Raw genomic sequence first — 22165 nt, 5'->3', positions numbered from 1 at the left:
GGGCTTTCTGAAAAGGACAAATGTATGTACTTTTACCCTGCATTTGTCAAGTGACAAATTATTTATGCGTGTATTGCAAACAATAAATCAACTAACCAAACCAATCAACAATAATTTGTTGATCACACAGTTGATCAGAAAATCAATCAGTTAATCACCCAGCAATGAGCTAAACAATCCCAAAAAACAGGCTACAAAAAAGGGGCTCAAAGCCCAGCAATGTAATTCAGAATTGAGTGTTCCGACTCAGGACAGTGAAACGGAGTTACATGAATGGGGTTTGTCAGCGTCACTACAGATGATGACACATGGCTGGTGTTTGTCAGTGTCACTACAGACAGAGGTACCTGAGGTCTGTGAGTCTTTCGTTGAGCTCAGAGAACTCCTGCATGGCCAGTTTCCTCTGGCTGTGAGCCTCCTTCAGCTCCTTGGACTGAGCCTTCAGCTTCTCACTGGCGTCCAAAATATCCTGGTGAAGACATTGCATTCCACCGTTAAGACGAGGACTAGGAGTGTATGGTAGGGCAACTAACCGTATCCGTATTTGTTAACCACTTTCAATCCGGCCTATTATAGGCGTGTCATTATGAGCGATTTTCTCTTTTTTTTTTATATATCAAAAAATAGTAGAGGATGTAGACTGGCTATTTTCGGTATTCATCATGTGGCCAATAAAAAACAGTGTACGCTAATCAGTCCAACAGCACTGAGCTGTTACATTGTCAAAAACACGCATATTTTCTTGGGTTCGGATATCGGAAGCGGTTCTTATTATTTTAACTACCGGTAGTGATGCACCGAATATTCGGCCGCAGAAAATATTCGGCAGAAAATGGCAAAAAATGCATTTGTCCTATTCGGTTTCGGCCCGAATAGGCAGAAAATATATAACCGAATAGTGTATGCAATAAATGCATTCAAAAGAGCTGAATAAATGTTTTATGGACCCATAATTGTGATTATTATTTAAGTAAAGTTTTGCCATAACCATTTATTTTGCCATAAATCAGGTAGCTTTAAGGTACGGCCATGACAGCAATGCAGGGCCATAGACATAGAGATGTTAAAAAAGCCAATCACTTGAAATCCGACTAAGAATAGAGCCTTAAGGACACATCAGCACATTTCACACCAAGTCAACAGGTGTCATTAGCACCAAATAGTAAAATATAGCCTTACAAAATTAAACAAGGAGGACAACATGACAGACGAAAGAAGAGGCTTTATGCCTGAGTGAGCTAGCTCCTACAAAAATAGAGGAAACTCAAATAACCAAAACATATATAGTTTTAAAAATTAAACCAAATATAAGTAACCCTAAACTCTAACACTAAACCTACGTATAACCTCACAGGAAACCACGGGCTAGTCATGAACCTGCCACTGGCTAGTTTCACCATGAGGTGAATTAACCCTAACCTCAACCTAAAAACCTAAAAGTTATGGTAAACTTAAACACTAAACCTAGTCTTAAAACAAATTATAGGCCAATTATAAATCTAAAAATCACATTTTTAGAACCAAATTATATTAAGTTAAAAGCATAAACTAATTCCTAAGGAGGAACACAAACAAAAATGTAATTTAACAATTCGAAAATACAACACAATTTTAAGGGATAAAAAAGGGATCCCCTCTCTCCTGAATTCTGACACTCCAATGTTGACAGCCCTGCAGCAATGGTAGGAAGAAAGATATATAATATTATTCATATTCGGATATTCGGTATTCGGCCAACTGTTTCCTATATTCGGTATTCGTTTTCGGCCAAGAATGTCCCTTTCGGTGCATCCCTAGTTTTAACGTTACCGAGTATTCAGCTCTGGGCACACACAGATACAGTAGATGTACAAGAACAAACATGCAGTACACACCCAGAGCCCCAGCGTTACCTTATGCAGGTCGTCTCTCTCCTGCGAGAGGCTTTTCATCTGTTTCTCCATAGTCCTGATGTGTTTGGACGAGTCCTCCAGGTCCCTGCGTGCCGACGACACATCCTCCAACTGCTTCTCTAACTGGCCCGAGTCTGACACACAAAAATACACATTACCCACAGAGTCTGGAACTATTCCCCACTTCATGTCTTCAGGACATTTCGAAGTTACAATGAAAATTGAAACGTAACCAGTAACCACTTTTGGTCATGTCCGGCAAATATTTCTTCAAAATTCTTTGAATATGGCAAAAGTTGCTAAAACCAGCTAGCTTCTGACTTCTTCTGACCCGTTTGTTGGCACAAGTTTCTCCTGGTCCATCTTGTATTAGTTAAAATGCCATCATTGGCCCAGGCCGTAGCGTAACGGTCTGGGCACCGGACTGGTAATCCAGTCGCAGTGTGCCGCGGGTTCGACTCCCGGACCCGACACGGCCTTTACTGCATGTCATCCCCCCATCTCTCTCCCGTTTCCTGTCAGCCTACTGTCCGTCCCTTCAAAAATCAATAAAAGGCTTAAGCCGCAAAAAAATATCTTAAAAAAAAAAAAAAAAATGCCATCATTATTCATTATATTATCATTATATTAAAAGGATTCCAAGCTGAAAGCATTCTGTTCAAGTCCATCTCTGGGACATCTCTGGGGTTGTAAATGTACATGTCTGGCTATCAGCGTAGTCATACATGAACTTTGTAATCCTACAATTTTAGATTTACACTGTCTGCTAGGTGCCATGATCCGTGGTTTCATGATACTTGCCAATGACACCACTCACACAATCTCAGTGGCACCTATCTGAAGCAAACATTTATTAAAATATGACAGATTTCCTGCCACTTCACAAGTCGTATGATCAAGCTATTTGACCTTACATTATCCGGGTGAAGTAAGGTCTATTTTATATTACTTATGACTTGGATTATTTTGTGGTATTTAGTATAGTAAAAAAAAAACCTGCACAAGCCACTAGAGTCGTTTGGCTTAACCACTTACAGGTAGACCATGTATAAGGGGGCTGACCGGGTGATGTTCCAGGTAGCCTCTCTGCCCACTAAGCTACGGCCACCCTCGCCTGGGCACTACCGAGCAGAGCTGTGCAAGAATAGGAAGATTCAGTACTGACCGGCTATCTGTTTCTTAAGGATGTCGATTTCACTCTTCAGACTCCTGATCTCCACCTCCTTGTTGATGCCGAGCGGAGCCTCGCCCCCCGCGTGCTGCAGTGCCTGCACCGCCTGGGTCGACTCTGTAATGACCGGTAAGACGAGTCACGTGTGGAGTTTTAAACCATACTACAGAAAATACAGAGTTCCAAGCAATGACACCATATAGATAGGCCTGTCACAACTATTACATCATTGCCTAATCGCAATTATTTTGTTTCCACGTTGAAAAATGTTCATACATTTTCAAATGTTTTCCAGAAATAGCAGATATATAATAATAAAAAACCAAATGTATATAATTAACAACTGTGGTCGTTAGGGGAGGGTCTTCCATTGAGAAATGTGTATATGTGGTGGGGTAGGACCACCTACATAACACTAAGGACACTAGATATTGGCTCAAAGCGCAGTGTCTCTTTCATCTTCAGCTTAGCAGCCCAAACGTTGGCACTCAGGCAGGAGACAGTATGTTTGGTACACAGCAAAGTCCTCAATCCTCAGAGTACATTTATTAATTTGGAACTTCAACTCAAATAGACCCTTTATGGGTCCAGATGGTTAAATTCGCACCTTATCAGAGTTGCTATCTATTTCTAGAAATAGATAGCATGTGCTTGTAGACCGTATGCATACTGTGCCAGTATGGTCGTCACATGGACAGTGCCAGTGGGGTCATAACCTCACCTTGTAGTTTGCGGCTGAGCTCCGTTTTCTCCTGCTCCAGGCGGCGTATGCGTCTCTCGTAGGCCTCGGTGGCAAGGCTGTCCTCCAGGCCGCGCTGGACACCCGAGTCTATGTCCTCCTGTGGCCCATGACCCTGAACTGCACACAGCTCCCGCAGGCAGCCCCGGTCCGACAGAGTGCTGAGGAAACAAGGACATGGTTATCCACGTTCCGTACGACAAGGTAAACAGTAACTCAAGTATTAGGAAAAGTGAGGAAGAAAGGACACCGGCAGGGAGGGAAAGGGAGAAAAACGGAATTGAAACAGACAAGGGATGGATGAAAGGATCAGAGAAAAAAGAGATAGATAAACTGATAGAAAGAGATGGTAAAGTTGACAGGAGGAAATGTTGTGTAATGGAACTAGATGGCTAAAGAGGAGAAGAAGGGAGGAGTGGAGAGAGTAGATCAGAAAGAGAGACAGGAAAGACCATTATCACTCAGCCTTGCAGAGATAAGAGACGTCATTGGGACTGTACTGTATGTGACTTTCTCACGGGCAGAGCGTTTGGGGGGGGGGGGGACAAAAGCATCAAATCGTGAACATCACCTTATTAGGGGGGCATACAGATTACTCCTACACTTCACAAGCACAGAGTGCAAAGAGCAGACCCGCCTGGTAAGGGGGGGGGGGTCATTTTGGGGGAGCTCTAGTCTTGGTTCACCCAATGTCCTGCCTGGTTGGTGTGATGCGACTTACCATTTACTGGTGTAGGTGAAACCACAAAAGGGTAGGTGATGGCCAGAGAAGGCTGTGTGGGACGGAGGGGGCATCGTTTCCTGAAAGACAATGAGACAACAAGCACAGAATGAGAGACAACACACACGAGAGAGAGCGAGAGAGCGAGAGAGAGAGAGAGAGAGAGAGAGAGAGAGAGAGAGAGAGAGAGAGAGAGCGAGAGAGAGAGAGAGAGAGAGAGCGAGAGAGCGAGAGAGCGAGAGAGCGAGAGAGAGAGAGAGAGAGGTGCAGTGAGGAGATTGTGAGTGTTAGAACCAAACAAAAGTGAGTGTAACATATAGAGATGCAAGGGAAAGAGAACAGGAGAGCAATGAATGACCGATGGCTCCATAAAGACTGGCATGACTAAATAAGGAAGCAGATCAAGGAAGAGAGAGGGGAGAGAGAAAGAGAGAGAGAGAGCAGACAGAATGGAGAGAGAGGGAGAGTTTGTACTATTGTGAAGATTGTATTTTATGACGCTGACATTTTCTATTTGATTCAGAAGTCAAACAAGAAAACGGTAAATTAGAGGATGGGGGGATTTAGATGATGGATAATTAATACACACAGTAAATTCCGTTACACGTTGTGCATTCTCTGGACAGGATTTTACGGTGTGTATGGATGAGATAAATCGGATTCAGGCTCCCGGCATTTCAATTCAAGCTCGTACATTTAGAGAGAATAACACCACTTACAGAGTTCTTGAGACAGTCGTCATCCACGTCAAAGTTGGACGTGTCTGTCGGACTGCTGACCTCTGGGATGTAGGGGGCCTCGCAGTTACGGATGTTGTCCCAGTCAATGCCTGAACAGAAGGGATGTTAATGAATATCAATGTGCCCTCAAAATATCAATGCCAAATAAGAGCACAATGTGGATGTCTATGGAGATAGGCTATGCTATAACATCTATTGAATAGTTACTTGTCGATCAACATCTTTTCATTCTTTATTTAGTCATTGCCAATTCCTCTATGTGTATAGTTCCTGTCACTGTCGGTCTTAGGCTGGTGTAGTTTCTCCAATGGGGGTACGTGTACGGAGGTAGGAGTATGTGAGAGAAAGTGGAATTTGGAACATTTTATTTTACGGTTATGTTTGATGATGAAACCGTGAGGAATGTGTATTAATTAATTAATTTGTAAACTGTTGTTAAACCAAATAAAATAAAATATAAATACAACTTTTCTTGGCAGAATTGTTATTGAATGGAAATCATTACTTATTTTGACATTTTATTTCAAACATACCGACTCAAAACTAGACGTACTGAAATGTTACAGTTTAAAATTGCAATTTCTTACTTAATTTTTTTTACAATAGTTATTTTTCATTCATATCATCATACGCTAGGCATGTGTTTCTCTTGGCATCGTGGAGGAATCAAACCCACGTCTCCACAGCAGTGGGCAGGGCAGGAGAACATTATTGAATGGCATGAAGTTACAGGGCTGCAATAGCAGATTGATAGTCTGTCTACTTCATCATTATTTGGGGTTATAAAGAACTATTGTTGTTTTTTTTATTAAACATATTTGTTTGTCTTGAGACAGGTTGTCTCAAGACACTTTTCATGTAGAGCAAAGGACCACTTTGCATACCAGTGAAGAAAGGATGCGCCTTGAAGTCTTCAATGCCGTTCTGGCCCAATCGGTGCTCTCGGCTGCAGATGAGTCGGCGAACTAGATCCTTCGCATCGTCCGACACGTCTGTCAACTGCTGAGGGAACTGGAATCGCTCCTGTGTGCATGTGTGTTTTTGTATAAGGTTATCACATGGAATAAAGCAAAATAACATCTTAGAACATTTTGTGAGGCCAGATTCTAATCTGTAATTTGTGAAACAGCATAAAAAGAGTCCCCACGTCCCACACTAGTACAACGTATCCGGAAGGATTAGTACAATATGTAGGATTATTATGTTTTATTGTTCTAAACCATGTTCTTGCTGTTGTAGACACTGCCAACCAGTTGAGGAACATACAGAGAGTTTAACCTTTGCTTTTATGAAATAATATGCAAGACCATTAGAGTTTATGGAAGATGCTTCGGAACATGTTTTCTATTGCCATTGTTTTGACCACTTAAAAATACTATTTATTCTTAAAATAACCAATAACCAATGTGTGACATGCTTCCATAGAAGACATGCTGAGATCTATTGAATTCAAACGACTGGAATCAACCGATGGGAATGATAACTTTAATCCATGTTATCAGCATAAAGGAAAAAAAAGTACAGTACAACCCTGTGTTATTGACAGTGTGTTACTGTCAGTGTTAGTCTGCAAGGTGTTGGCACTTATTGCATTGTCCCCATATTGTCGTAACAGAAATCCTCTCTTTTACCACTATCCCCAGTAGCTATAGCTAAAGACTTATTAGCCGCGACTGCTAGTCTTCCTGTATTGTTTGCCTGTCCCATCAAAACAACAACAATCACAGCTCAGCTGCTACGTGCATGACGTCAAGAAAGAAAACCATCCGCGGCCATGACTGAACACTGCATGAACAGTCAGAAAATGACTGCTGAAGTGAAATTCATGGAGTGTAAAAGTTGGGGGAACTTTTTGCTTATAGGTGATGTATTTAAAAATAAATAAAACACTATTTCCATTTTGGCCAAAAGAAACGTAGTCTGTCACCACAATAGCCGACATGCCCACACACAGCCAGGAACATTTCTCATGATTCATGGCTCATATTTCCCCATTAATATTATACTGACATGGCACAGAGCAAGGAGGAGGGAGAGAGAGAGCAAGGCAAACGGAGTGCATGCTTGCCCAGAGACAAACACACAGAATTAAGAAAACAGGAGATTCTTCCAAACCAAACACCTGTGGGACTTCGAAAACACGTACAGTATGCACAGACAGACTGACACACACAATTTGTATTATACTGAATGTATATCATCGCTGTTGGTGTGCCTTCTTAAATATGCTCAAAATCACGGAAATAGCAGATCAGCAAGCAAACAACGCATGTCGATGAAGTTGACTTGATGACAATGTACCAGTGACATCAAAATTCATTGTACATTCATAATAAAAGGCTTAAAATCGTTCCGAGTTGCTGGCAGCATGGATGTACAATGATGATGTTCTTTGGGCCTGTTGCTATCTTGAAGGCCTTTGGTGTAGCCTGGGCAGCATTCCATTTCGGGTTCATGATCCGGTCGGGAGCGGACGGTAACTTCCGTCATGTTGTAGTCAATGATTTCTAGTCATCTGGCAGGAAACCTCAAGACAGAATCAGTACTACGAATGGGTACTTCTTATTCCACCTTGTGGTTACTGGTTTCCTGCCTGATGACTACAAATCAGTGACTACAACATGATGTAAATTACCATCCACTCCAGACCTGTTCACATGGCGATTTTGTAACACAGACCAGGCTTTCCTCCGAGGTGGAAAGCCTGGTGACGTGAGGTTAGATTTAATGTGTCATGTGAAATTGTGACAAATCCTTGTTTATAAATATTAAAATAAAATAAAAAAATGCCTCTTCGGGTATAAAAACGCACCTTGTGGTTCATGATCTTGCCGTAGGTTTCCACCAGGGACTCTGCATAGAAGGGCGTCTCACCGTAGAGCATTTCGTACATGCACACGCCCAGGGACCACCAGTCACACTCTGGGCCATACTTCCCCTTCCCGTCCTCCATGGCCTGAAGAATCTCTGGGGAGATGTAGTCTGGAGTCCCCACCGCCACGGAGGACTGGACCTACAGGGAGGAAGAGGAGGAGAAATTAAATCAGCAGCTGATCTCCCTTATCAGACAGGCTGCCGTCTAAGAGTTTGTGTTCTTTGCTATCCACCCACGGAAAGAGCTTGTGTTTGGTTTGCAACTATAAATATTCCAAATACAAACACAAGTTTCTAATTATCGTCTCAATAATTAATCAAATTCACAGTGGAAGCAACTTTTAGAGAAAACTCGTGGGAGAATTTGATCTCAGCCGTCACAATCAGGCCTACTAGCTTCATGCCACCATGAAGGAAGTGGCACAGGCAAAGCATTAAAGAAGCACACCGTCAAAAAGAAATCACACCTGTGTGAAGTGAGGGGCGCTAATATATTAAAGTCTAACTCATGTTGATTAGGTGATGTAATGGTGATGTTAAACAAACGGTGCAAACACAAACATTAAACGCCATTAACAATAAAGAGACGTAATGACACATGACGTCAATTTTCCCTTCATTGTCTTTTACAAAACAAACATTGAACTAAAGACAAACATTAAACCTGTGTATAGGAGGGGCTAGGGCCCCTCAAAATAACATGGTGACGTTTCAATGTAATACAATTATGTTATTAGTTACACATTAGAAGGTACAACAACCAGATTTATTTCTGTATTTATTTCATCCTAAGTTTCTCTTCTTCATTAATTCCACACATGAGGGAAAAGATTTTCCAGGCGGTGTTCTCTGAACATCCAACCACAGGCAGAACCTAGCCGTTAAACCAAACATCCCCAATGAGGGGACCCCCCTCCCAGGACTTAAGAAGGGGGTCGCTGTGGTTTTGGGGTATGTTTGTGTTGGACATGGGGAAGTGCCCGCAGTGTTATGGAACTTACCGTTCCATCCTCCATGAGTTTGAGGCAGGAGCCAAAGTCAGCCAGGCGGATATGGCCGTTCATATCCATTAGAATGTTGTCAGGCTTGATGTCCCTGTGAGGGGAAGATAGGAGAGGAAGGGAGGAAGAGAAGCAGGGAGGTAAAGAAAGAAAGACAAATTGAGTAAATGATCCAAAAAGACAAAAGAAACGGGATGAAGAAAACAACAGATTCTTCCAAATCAAATACCCACACGTGACAGTGTGTACTGTAAATGACACACAGGCACAGCACAATTAATCAAGAAAACGTCATGTTATGTTGCACAATTATGTAATTGTGAAACTTTGAAGTTCATTTAAACAACTTATCAGCTGTGCATCTTTCCCTCATCTCCTCACCGTGTACACGTTTAATATAACCAGATCATTGTACAACCCATCTCCAAATCCATACGCTGAATAACATCACATAATACCATTAGATGTACCATTTGACCAAAGATGTGGTACCAATGAACACAATGAACAAATACATTACATTGGGAAAAAATTACAAAACATATTTTCATCATTACAAATAAATCTGATCAATAATTGTGATTACAATAAAGCAAAAATAATAAGATCTAAAAGTAATATAATTATAGCCCCAATGCACAAACAAATGTAATAAAACAAAATACTGTACATACACACATGCATGAAAAACACCCATAGGAGTAGCTGATTATCATAAAAATCTAATTACGTCACCTAAGGGATATAATACTATCTGGGATTAAATAGACTGTAATTTCCTGTTGGTCCATTTATCACCAGCATGACATCTCAAAATGAACTCAGGGAAAGGATAAACATAAGGAAGACTTTAAGGTTTGTGGTTATGGAATATGTGCTTTGGCTTTAGAGCAAATATAAGTGAGTGTGTGTGTGTGTGTGTGTGTGTGTGTGTGTGTGTGTGTGTGTGTGTGTGTGTGTGTGTGTGTGTGTGTGTAGGGGGGGGGGGGGGGGGGACTGCACTGTGCAATACTCCTAGAGGCCTTATCTCTTGCTTTTATCTGTCAAATAGAGTTATTTCAGCTCTTGGTAAAAAAATAATGGCACTTTCTGGTCCAAAATACACTATGGATTTTGCTGTGGTAGGTATACGGTGCCATGTCATTATCCCGACCTCTCAATATTTCAACCTCCCATAATCCCGAACTAACACTATCCCTAATCCTTACAGCATGGGTGATTTGTACCCGCCGCAAGGGTGATTTGTAACCCGCAGTACGGGTGATTTGTAACCCGCAGCACGGGTGATTTGTAACCCACAGCACGGTGATTTATAACCAGCCGGACTAACTGGAGGTCTGACTTAAGGGCAGTCCCCAGGTATACGCCCACCCCCATTAACCACTTAAGCTCTAGTTTACGCTTTCAAAAAATATATAAAAATAATTTAAATCTGCAAAAATAAGCTCACAATCTCATCTGCTTAGTTCTTTTTGAAAGTCTGCCCAAAATGTGACCAAAATACAGATGCCAGGTTGAAAGTGGTAACGTGGTGTGTTTGTTTAGGCCAGGTTCCAATTGGTTCTAGTTCAAGACGGACACACACCTACAACCACATTTATTTCCAGAACCAATGAAACACAAAAACACCCAAGTCACCCATAGAGATCCCTGTGTCCCATACAGAGCCCATCATTCAAATGATGCAAATTGTGTGTTTGCGTGCGCACCCAGTCATGAAGATTCAGCACCGGGCCTAGATAAGCGCATACATACACTACACTATCTATTCCAACTTAGTAACACTAAAAAAATAAAAAAATAAAATTACACTATGAAAGCAACAACTCCTGGCCTGGTTGAAAAGGTGAAGTCTCCCACCACCAGTGTGTCTAAATATAGACCCTGGCCAGTTTGATGACTTGCCCTGAAGGCAGCTCATGTCAAAGCCCTTCTGTCTGAGCCAGTCTTATCAATGCAAGGACATGTCTGACCATGTAGAGCACTGCTTCAACACAGGGTCGGGACACATTTGTGTGTCACGGCGGACACATTTTTATGGGTCCCTTTATGTTTTTGTTTCCTACATTTACCGTAGTTTTTTATTATTTCAAAACATTAAAAAGAAATAAAGAGTCATAAATTAAGAAGAAATTCCATAAATTAGAAAACAAATGTGTACGTAGTAGTGAAAATTGTACAGTAGATCTGCTTGTTTCACTAGTTTGTGTCCTGGGCAAACATCTAATTTCTCTTTTGGGTCTCTCTCGAGCTAAAAGGTTAGGGTACCGTGGCAAAGACAGATCTTTGGAGTGGGCTGTTGTGAGCTGTAGACCAGCATGCAACAAAGTATTATGGGAATTGAAGTCAATGCCACGGGAGTACACAAACACCCTACTCACCAACACACATTCATACTCATGAATTGAGATCAATAATCCTCTCCAGAGTCTCCACTATTTCCAATCCAAGCGCAAGGATATACCGGCTTCTAAAAGACAGCTCTGATAATGGCATGAAATGACTCCATTTATTGTGTGCATGCAAGTGTGGCGGTCCAATTGACAGCATAATTCAGTACATTACTCACAAACAGTGAAGATATCAAAATCTCATTCCATCTGTGCTCCTGACGATAATTGCACTAATTAACAGTACTAGGCCGAATGTCGTCTGAGTACCTGTTGTACCCATATATGTAGATTTGCCGATTCAACCATAATTTGCGGATTTACAGATATTTTCGGGAGATCCACCAAGCCGACTGACTTCAAACCAGGCGGCGTCGCATAGCTGTGAGAACTTTGAAATCAGTTGGTCGAACAGTTCTCGAGTTGCGCGAAGGACATTTATGCATAAAGAAATTGAATTATTATTAGTTGTGATGCATCGCATTGTGGGGTCTTTTTTTTTTTGTAGACACTTCTACACAAGTACATTTTGTATGTGGGAATTCTACTTGTAACAGAGTACATCTAGTATTGATACTTTTACTTAAGTAAAACAAGTGAGTACTTCTTTCACCACTGGTGGTTTGCGAGATTAGCTCTGGATAAACAGACACACAGACCCTCGTATGGACAGTCTCCTGCAGAGCCACAGCGAAATAATAAAAATATAATCAATAACATAATCAAATAAATGTAGAAAGAAATAGCAGCCACAGCCTGAATTTACCACCTCTGGGCTTGTGGCTGGTGCACACATGGTTCCAGGAAACGCACAATGGTTCAGTTCCAGACCACTTCACGTGTCAACTTTTTACATGTGTATTTTTAGATACTAGGGCTTTTATAATTTTTTGCTTACTGTTAACAACAGACAGTCTTGACTGACATCAGACATCACCAGTTTAAATGTCTGCCTTTTTCAACCAGGGCTTTCTAGGCGTGAAACGGGCTGGTGTTTTCTGGCAGGCAGTGTGTGTGGGTTCTGTTCCAGGGGGCCTGCATGCAGACAGTGTTGCCTGATTTAGCGAGAGAAATAAATAAGGAACCAGGTCTATGAAACCATGCCCAAAAGAAGCAACACATGAGCATTTAAATCTACATTCTGTATACAAAAAGATGCCGATCACTGATGCATTGTGAGCCATTTTCAAAACATCTTGAAATAAAATGTGGAATATTTGGAAGATTATGTTAAGGATTTCTAACACATATCTGGTACAAGGCTCCCCTGGCACAAAACATTTACAGATGAGGTTTAGGGACAAATGCATATTCATGCATGCATATTCGAACCACTGGTTTAAAAATTTATTAAAACCTTTAATAGCAAGCCAAAATAGACTAGGCTTTAGAAACAAGCCCCAAAGAAACGCAACCCGCAACAACCAATATTTACAAGACAAAGAAGCACAAAGTCGCTCATATTTAACAAGCAGACAGCCTGGGCCACACTGCCTGCAGCTTGGAGGCGGGCTAGCTCATCAGCCTGATCTTGTGACGCCGCCCATAAAATGGCAGTTCTATTAAGCAAGACATTGTTGTATAAAATGAAATATGAAGAATAGTATCTACAAGCACTATTTCTTGCCATTTTGTTCATCAATATGAAAATAATTTAAAAATGAATTCGAAATCGGGAATCTGAAAAAGAGTAGCTACAGCAATGAGTGCATGAGTGACTTCTCACTCATACAGTCCTGCACCGATGTTAGTGACCTGTAACTACAGTTACAGTAGTAGGGACGTGGCACAAGTTGCATACACATGTATGTATGTGTGCTTGCACACACACACACACACACACACAAAACTACTGTTTATAGAGTTAGTCAGCCACAGCACGTAAACTTGGAGGCACAGAAGATCAAAGGTTAGATTAAAGAAAAGTTGTTTCATAACTCAAGACACTCCCCACATCCTTCCTACTATAAAATTAAAAGTGTCTGTCTGTCTGTCTGTCTGTCTGTCTGTCTGTCTGTCTCTGAAATATTTTATTATGTACACATTTTGTCTGAATGCTGTGATTGTAATTTGACTTGATCAGGGTAAGGTGACAGGCATGGGACCAGCAAGAACATGCAATCTGGCACAAGTGCTTGTCATGTGTGTGTGCTTGTGCGTGCGTGCGCGTGTGTGTGTGTTCGTTCATGTACATACTGGCACTGCCATTGCCAGGTCTTAATCTGGTCCAAAGTCTGCTTCTTTGCTTAGAGAGCAGACGGCATGAGTTGACCCTTGCCTGATTGTTTGTGTGTGTGTGTGCGTGTGCGTGTGTGTGCGTGCGTCTATGTGTGTGTGTGTGGCAGACAGGATGGTAGGGTTGGCTATGGTGTGAGTGCGAGAAAAAGGAATTCCTCCCGACTAAACCAGCGAAACATCTAAACTAGTGACAAGTATTCCTATTATTTTTGCAGCCGCCACCACCTAATGCACCTGTCTTTTCTCCCCTTCTCTCACTCTGGGACATCACAGATTTTCTCGCTTCTCACCATTCCACCACTTTTAATTCCATAATTCCTAAACATCATCTTCCTTTCTCCTGATATACTATCCATTGTTTCTCTCTGCCTCGTCGCACAAACACAAACACAAACACAAACACAAACACAAACACACACACACACACACACACACACACACACACACACACACACACACACACACACACACACACACACACACACACACACACACACACACACACAATAATGCTAATGCTAAGATGAAGCTACGGTGGGCTAGTTAGCATGGCTAATTGAGCTACTGTTGACACAGTGGGGCTTCCTGCGGTCTTAAGGAGCGGTGCAGGGCTGAGAATAGAGGGGGGTAATCTCCTCTAAGACCATGGCGTCCATCTGTGAGGGCCATCTGGACAGTAACGCTGGCCCAACACACACACAAACACACTGGCCTTTGATGACACTTGAAAATAGATGGAGAGGACAACTGTGCATGATGGCAGTCCAGGTCGGTTAGAATATAGACTGTGTTTGTGAGGTGTTTGACCTGGCTGGGACCCAGTTTGACCTGGCTGGGACCCAGCCAAAACATGAGCCATTATGTTTTCATCAGTGGTTGAGACATTGGGACCTTGAGGTGGAAATGATCAAATAAAATCAAAAGCTAGTTTGCTTACTTCTCACGTCCGCTAACACAACATACATAGACACAATTCCACACATGCACGCACGCATTAAAACAAACATTGCACAACTCCCATCTCCTTTATAACATGCATTGACCACTTTGATCAAACTTAGCTAATGCTGTATATAAAACTGCCACCCATGTCAGTAGCTGTAAGTAAACAATGTAATCTAAGCTCTATGTGTTAAATGACAGATTTGCGTGTGTGTGTGTGTGTGTGTGTGTGTGTGTGTGTGTGTATAGACTCTTAGATCAGTGGGCCTTGAAGACACACATGGGCCTGATCAATAATAGAATACACATTCCAATCAATAGGAAAACACCATCTGACGGATGGATATACACACATACAGCTATAGTGAGAGCCAGCCAGGTGGAACAGATGTCACCTGTCATACACTCCTCTCTGTCTTTGCCCATCCGCTGCTCAGTCACACATGCAATTTCTCCCTCTAACATAAAGCTCTTGTTCAGATATTCCCACCGAGATAGAAATATACCCACTTCTATCACTCTCTTTGAAACACAACACTGAGTCACTGACGCATGCATGCACACACGCACCCACCCAACACCCTCTTCTCAGGGCAGACAGATGTGGTGCTGGCTAGCACAGTGCTACACAGAGCTTAGCCATGCTGAGTCAGACTATTGAAACGTCTGTCAGGCCCCTATGGGAGGCCACGCAGATCACTGACCACTTATACATAGAAGCGCGCACGCACGCACGCACGCACGCACACACACACACACACACACACACACACACACACACACACACACACACACACACACACACACACACACACACACACACACACACACACACACACACACACACACACACACACACACACACACACACACACACACACACACACACACACACACACACACACACACACACACACACACACAATCTCTTTTGTCTTTCCCTCTGGCCCTCTCTCTTTTTCTTTTTAAACAAACACACGCTCTCTTGGGACATGGTGAGGGGGGAGTTTGACCCCAAGCTCTAAGGCTTTTCCATTATTTTATTTGAAATCATTTCAGCTCTATCAGTGTCAACTGGACTGAAAAAACAAAACAAAAATAGTCTTAAAAAAAAAAGAAAAAAAAAACTGCATGACATGGTGCTCAGGTCAACGGTGCCACAAAAACACTAAACAAACAGGAAAAGATTTTAAAAAAAGGATCCCAATATGGGATGAAAATAGGCAGCCTGTATGAATACCGAATAAAGTAAACAGGCATATGCTGTGTCATTTTGTTTTGAGATATTATAAGGTCGGGCATCCTGAGTGGTTAGCATCCATACTGCAATGGGTGCAAAATGCCCTGGTCAGAGAGTCTGCGGTAGGATTCCCACATTTGCTGTCTCTATTAAATAAAGGCTTAAAATACATCACAGAAATAACAAAAAATGTGATAAGGGTTTGCAGACTATCAAACTCCTCAGTCAACCATTTCACTGGTTACCCAGTGTGTAGTATTCCGTTGTTTATCGTTTAAGGTTTTCCTAATGGTTTCTGTATAGTTTTCCATCTACTGGCACAAAACCTGGCCTGTTGCACTGAACAATTTGGACTAACATTTTTAAAGCAGATTATTTTGCCAGATATTGGGATCTGGCGACCTTCATCAGGATTAGTATTGATTTTGAGAGAATCATTATTTTCATTGTAGTTTTCACCACGTTCAATGACAGTATGCCATCTGTGAAATGTTCAATATTCTATGATTCTTACTGGAAATTGATCAAAAAACAATAACACATGACTGTGATGTTTTATGTCTTTGTGATTAGTATAATATTGTATGTTGTCTTATATACACTAGGGTTAAGTCCTGCCGTTGCAGAAAGACTCATGAAAATCTATTTTACTCTCATCACACATTGAACTGACAAACACAGACAGGCCGCTCCATTCATTCATTCATTCATTCATTCCGCCCATTATACAGATGAATGAAGAATAGTGGCTTCTGTCCATCCCAGACAAAGAATTAGAGATAGTTCTGTACATCCTAGATCCTGAACCTACCTTGTGATCCAAAAGGTCATAATAATGAATTAAAAGAATAGTGTAATATGAAGCAAACGCCTCAAAAAAAACAGTAATAATGGCATCACAGCCCACGGACATTCTTTACACTCTTACTAGTACTTTCAGTGACTCAACAACCAAGCTGCCTTTGATGATTTCTTCTGTGCAATGTATCTGGACTGGGACGCGGAGCAACGGCCGCAGGATGATTAAAATGGGCGCCTAAAATTAATAGCAAGCAAGTAGCATCCACAGCCATGTAGAATATGGCTCCCAGGAGAATGAGCGGCCAGTACAGGCCGCCACGGGGCCGCATTGCCACAGTAGGTCCATTTGTAATTCCTAAAAAGCGACGGGGTTGTTGTGTTTAGCGTGATTGAGTGTGAATACAGGCTAGCTGGCTGGCTTTCTCTTTAACAGCCCAGCAAATTAGAGGGTTAATGCATTGTCTTTTTAACTCACACAGACTGGAAACATTCCCAACATAGGCACAGTCGCTTATTCACAAAAACACATATCACCATACAGTTAAATGTAAACGCACGTGCGTGCGTCACACACTCTCACACTCACACACACACACACACGAAGAGAACAGCCAGCAGGACACACCCTCCTCAGGGGACCTGACTGGCTGTCTCCACCCTCCACAAACCAAGCATGCCAATCTCTCACGGGTGTGTGTGTGTGTGTGTGTGTGTGTGTGTGTGTGTGTGTGTGTGTGTGTGTGTGTGTGTGTGTGTGTGTGTGTGTGTGTGTGTGTGTGCGCATGAGAGAGAGACAGAGTGAGAGGGGGTTGGGGGAGTGGAAAAGAAGGGGGGCTGACAGCACCCCACCTCCACCCACACCCCTCCCAAGGAACCCCGTCATTACCCGTCCCAAAACATCCCAGAGGGGCCTCAAGAGAGAAGCGACACTGTCCCCTCCCTCCCTTCATCCCTCTCTGCCTCTCTCACTCCATCCATCCACTCCTCCGCTTCCACCGCCAACCCCCACCCTCAGACATCACCATGCAATTAGTGGCTCCCTGCCTCCTTCACTAACTCTCTCTCTTTCTTCATAAATATCTGTATATATCTGTGTCTGTCTGTCCCTCTCTCTGTTTATAAATATCTATATCTCTCTCTGTCTCTCTCGGTCTCTCTGTCTGTCTGTATCGCTGGTGGGAAGGGAGATCAATCCAGCTGTAGAGTGCAGACACACCCAAAACCTAACTTCTTAACCACTCGAGGCCTATGCAGTGCACTGCACCTCGTCGTCGTACAACCAATAGCAAAAATAGCGACGAGACGTGCTGTGAACTTGTAGATTGGCTATTTTAGTTGCTTATAAAATAAGCATTAACCAGTCAGTCCCGCTTTCCTTTCTGTGCATCAGTCTCTCTATCCTTCCCATCTTCTCACCCTCTTTGCTCATCTCCCTCCATCTCACCATCAACTACACCCCTCCTCCCCCCCCCCCCCCCCCAACCCAAAATAAATGCTGCTACCGCCACGAACCCTTGCCAACAGCGATGCTATCATTATGTTAATGAACCGATGGGACCACTTCCTGTCTGTTGAAAACCCACTTCCTGTGTATCAGTTAGAAAAGACAGCGGTGACCATACACCCCCTCCCCCCCCCCAAACCCCCACCCAACGGCGCCAGCTGTCCCATGAGCCCCTGAGGGCATCTCGTATTGGTTGAAAACTATCTTCTTCCTGTATGTACTATGTATACATGACAGCTTTGGGGTCCCTTTGGGGCTTTGAAGCTTCGGCTTTTAGGTGGCTCGTTTGTTTGCCGTTCATAAAAATGAGCGAGAGTGAGTGTGGCGTGTGTTAATTGGGAGCAGGCTTGGGTAGCTTCAGAGGAGGACTTTGTTTGTACGCAGAACGGGAAGGTGGTAAGTGGGCGAACAAGACGACAGAAACTAAGTAACGAGGCAGAAATGCGTTCATAAACTTTGCTATGATATAAAGTATCAAATGTAGGGATGGAGATAGAAATTTCCGGACACACACACACACACACGCACACATTCCTCACCTATGGACGTAGTGCAGCTGGTGAACAGAGTCGATGGCCAGCACCATCTCGGCCAGGTAGAACCGGGCCATCTCCTCTGGCAGACGGTCCTCAAACTTACTTAGCAGCGTCAACAGGTCACCACCTACGTAGTAGTCCATCACCAGGTACTGGTGAGAGAAGAACGACCAGACGGGACACGTTAAAAACCTACTGTCATTCTTTACTAGTACCGCACAGTTCACATTGCAAAACAATATTTAGGACACAAAACTAAATCTAATTTAAAAGGTACTGTAGGCCTAGGGCAAGTAATTTTATTTGGTTAAATTACGTGTTCAAAAGCTCTATGTTGTGATAGCACTCATTGCTAGATAGCAGAAAAAGCATTTTCAGGTCGGGATACCAAATTTTATCCAATCAGGATAGAGAACACAGTCAGGATAAAGGTCAAACAAGTGGAATTGTGATGACAAAGAAATGAGAAAACCAAACTGGAACAATATTAAAATTAAGCCGATAAATGGCTACTTTCTCCTGATTGCCTGAACATGTATTTTCTATTCATGAAAGAGCTGGAGAGTCAGGGAGACCCCCGTTACTGAACAAACACTCTATAGCAATGGTTACTATCAGAATATAGTGATTTAACCTTTTAACGCAAACCTTTTTGTTTAAACCGAAAAATATCACTTAACTCTACCTTTAAATGGACCTGTAAGGGTTGGTGTTGAATGAACTCTTTATCTGTGTAGTTAGCTGTAGTGATTAACAGTAGTAGCAGATTACATCATCCATTTCTTATTTGAGAGAGTGCAAGAAAACAGACTTTGAAAAAAGCAGATCTACAAGCTCACACAAAGTGACGCGATGTGAGCTTGTAGTTCGTAGTACGTACCACTGACTATAAATGAGGCTTTATACAGCATCACATTCAACACTACAGATAGATCAAACAATCATCTATTTACAGACAATGCACATCATTTTTACTCAGCATGCCATTTTCTGATCCCTCTCTCTTTTTCCATAGCTCCTCTCCTTATTTTCTCACAGTATCATTACCATTGAGGACATTCTGGCTGCGAATGCCTAAAATCTGTCAGATTTAGCTTTTTCACTTTTAGGGGTTCCCTAAAAATAGCCAGCTGGACAGGCCGTAGCGTAGTGTGTATTCCTGAAGCCCTGGGGAGTGTCCAGCGAACTGAGCGAAGAGCATTTGTTGTGAGAATGTAGGGAATGGAATGACGGGCAGCCCTGGCATTTGAACCCAAGGTCAGGGAGCGCGTACTGGCTCCGCAGTCAGTCAGAGATGGACAGCCATATCAGCCAATGAAAACTGTGGTACGATGGCAGCGTGGCTATAAGCCAATCAGCAGGCTGGGAAGTCATGCCTTGGTGGCCAATGACATTATTAATGGGGATGTTAAGTTATTATGTTTTTGTTAAAAGAAAATTCCTATATATTTTTTTCCTTCACATTTTTTTCTTATTATCATTCCAATCATTGCTACAGAGTTTTGGTTCAGTAACGGTCTCCCTGTCTCACCAGCTCCACAATGGTCATTTATCAGCTTCAAATATACTATTAGTACCTGTATGAGTTCTCTCTCCTGATTGGATGGAATTTGTATCATGTATTTTCCGTTTAATAAAGGGCTGGAGAAAGAGGGGGAAATCATTGCTGCTGAACAAACACTATAGCGATGATTGATATTGGAACATCTGAGCTCGTTAACACTTACTTAAAAATAAATATACATAATTTACACCCCCTTTTGTTCTGTTGGCCCACTTTAGTGCAGCGTTAAGTCTTCAGTGTACCTTGTGTTAAGGCATGAAGGTAGAATTCAGACTTTTCCATTCAAAATATAGTCGTGTGTTAATATGCCGGCATAACAACTATATCTTTACAATCTTAATATTAAGCAGAAAAGCAGACTAACCGGGGGCAGTTATTTCCAGAACATTAAGTGTAAAGGGGGGGGGGGTCATTTGACCATAAAGTCAGGGTGCACAGACAATGACACATATGTACATGTACTCACACAAGCCCAGCCAAGTGTGACTGGTGGGTTTGTGAACCAGACACTTTGGCAGGTAACCAATTGTGTTCTAGAAACATAGCTGGGTAATGAAATGGCAAAAGTGGCTGGTGAAATACACTGATGGCTGATGACATATGGAGCAGTTTGATGCTTTGATATTCATGCTCACATGCAGGGCTGCAACTATCGATTTAGAACTACAGTATCTTCTAAACGATTATACATTTTTGGATTAGTCAAATAAAGGAGAAACTTGTTCTTTGTATTTACATCAATGAATCAACGTGAAATAATTGAAAATTGAACGGTGCAACGGGTAAAAAAAACCTGCTCGACCAGTTTTTAATCTTAAACAAACTAATGACCAAAAAAAGGCAACGTAAGCTTGCCTTGTAGATAGCCAAATTTTGTTGTATGACACCAAATGAGTCGTGGCGACTGAGAACTTTATCTAATTTGATAATTATCTATGAGTCCATCCATCTCACCAGAAAGTTGTCATCCTGGAAGGCATAGTGAAGGGTGGTTATCCACTGGCTGTTACCGTTCACCAGCACGTCCCTTTCCTCCCGAAAACACGCCGTCTGAAGAGGAACAGAACAAATGTCACTCTTTACCACATTTAGCGATGATAACATGGCAGGATCAGGGAAAGTCATAGACAGTGTAGAGGCAATGTGACACTTCGTCTTGAAATCACTGATGTCGCATGATTTCAAACACGACAAATTGCCAATCTAGGGGTTCACAAAGCAACATGCTGTGACCTTGCAGATCAGCTATTTTGGCTATTTATTTAAATAGTAGTACTAGTACGGAAAATGTTTGAAACTAATGCTCAAAATAGGGATGCTAGGTTTAAAGACACAATATTCAACCAAAATAAAGAAAATATAGAAATGATATTGGCATATAATGATCCACTTTGACCAAATGGAGCAATTAGGGGTTCAAGAGTCTTTGCTCAAGGACAATTCGACATCAACTCTGGGGGAGCCCGGAATTGAACTGGGAACCTTGCGGTTCCCATCCGGCTGCTCTACCAGCCACTCTACCCCTGAGCCACTGGGATAAACGGACGTTCCGTTAATAAAAACCAGCATGATATCTGCTAATGTTGCATAAACATACAGTAAACTTCCACTAAAGGGCACATGGTTGGTTTAGCTTTTTGTTTTGTCGTTTCCCATGTCCAGGCGCGCGCGCGCACACACGCACACGCACACGCACACGCACACACACACACACACACACACACACACACACACACACACACACACACACACACACACACACACACACACACACACACACACACACACACACACACACACACACACACACAC

The 22165-nt window shown here is 42.4% G+C and overlaps 1 protein-coding gene across 6 annotated transcripts in view; it reads right to left on the bottom strand.

Moving 5' to 3' along the window:
- Positions 1 to 22165, bottom strand: part of cdc42bpab (CDC42 binding protein kinase alpha (DMPK-like) b) — a 101677-nt gene that overhangs the window by 36358 nt on the left and 43154 nt on the right. For all 6 annotated transcript variants that reach the window (XM_083789797.1, XM_083789798.1, XM_083789795.1 and 3 more), the window contains exons 4-14: positions 21308 to 21403; positions 18793 to 18941; positions 9139 to 9232; positions 8076 to 8276; positions 6148 to 6286; positions 5243 to 5352; positions 4524 to 4603; positions 3785 to 3963; positions 3058 to 3180; positions 1893 to 2026; positions 348 to 469 (exon numbers count right to left, since the gene is read on the bottom strand). In XM_083789797.1, the coding sequence (XP_083645923.1) occupies positions 348 to 469; positions 1893 to 2026; positions 3058 to 3180; positions 3785 to 3963; positions 4524 to 4603; positions 5243 to 5352; positions 6148 to 6286; positions 8076 to 8276; positions 9139 to 9232; positions 18793 to 18941; positions 21308 to 21403 (1427 nt within the window). The remainder of the gene's footprint in view (positions 1 to 347; positions 470 to 1892; positions 2027 to 3057; positions 3181 to 3784; positions 3964 to 4523; positions 4604 to 5242; positions 5353 to 6147; positions 6287 to 8075; positions 8277 to 9138; positions 9233 to 18792; positions 18942 to 21307; positions 21404 to 22165) is intronic.

This window comes from Protomyctophum parallelum, assembly GCF_964188405.1.
Source record: "Protomyctophum parallelum genome assembly, chromosome: 19".
In the NCBI taxonomy this organism is placed as follows: Eukaryota; Metazoa; Chordata; class Actinopteri; order Myctophiformes; family Myctophidae; genus Protomyctophum; species Protomyctophum parallelum.
Note: the sequence above shows the minus strand (reverse complement) of the source record. Positions and strands in the feature narration are given on the sequence as shown.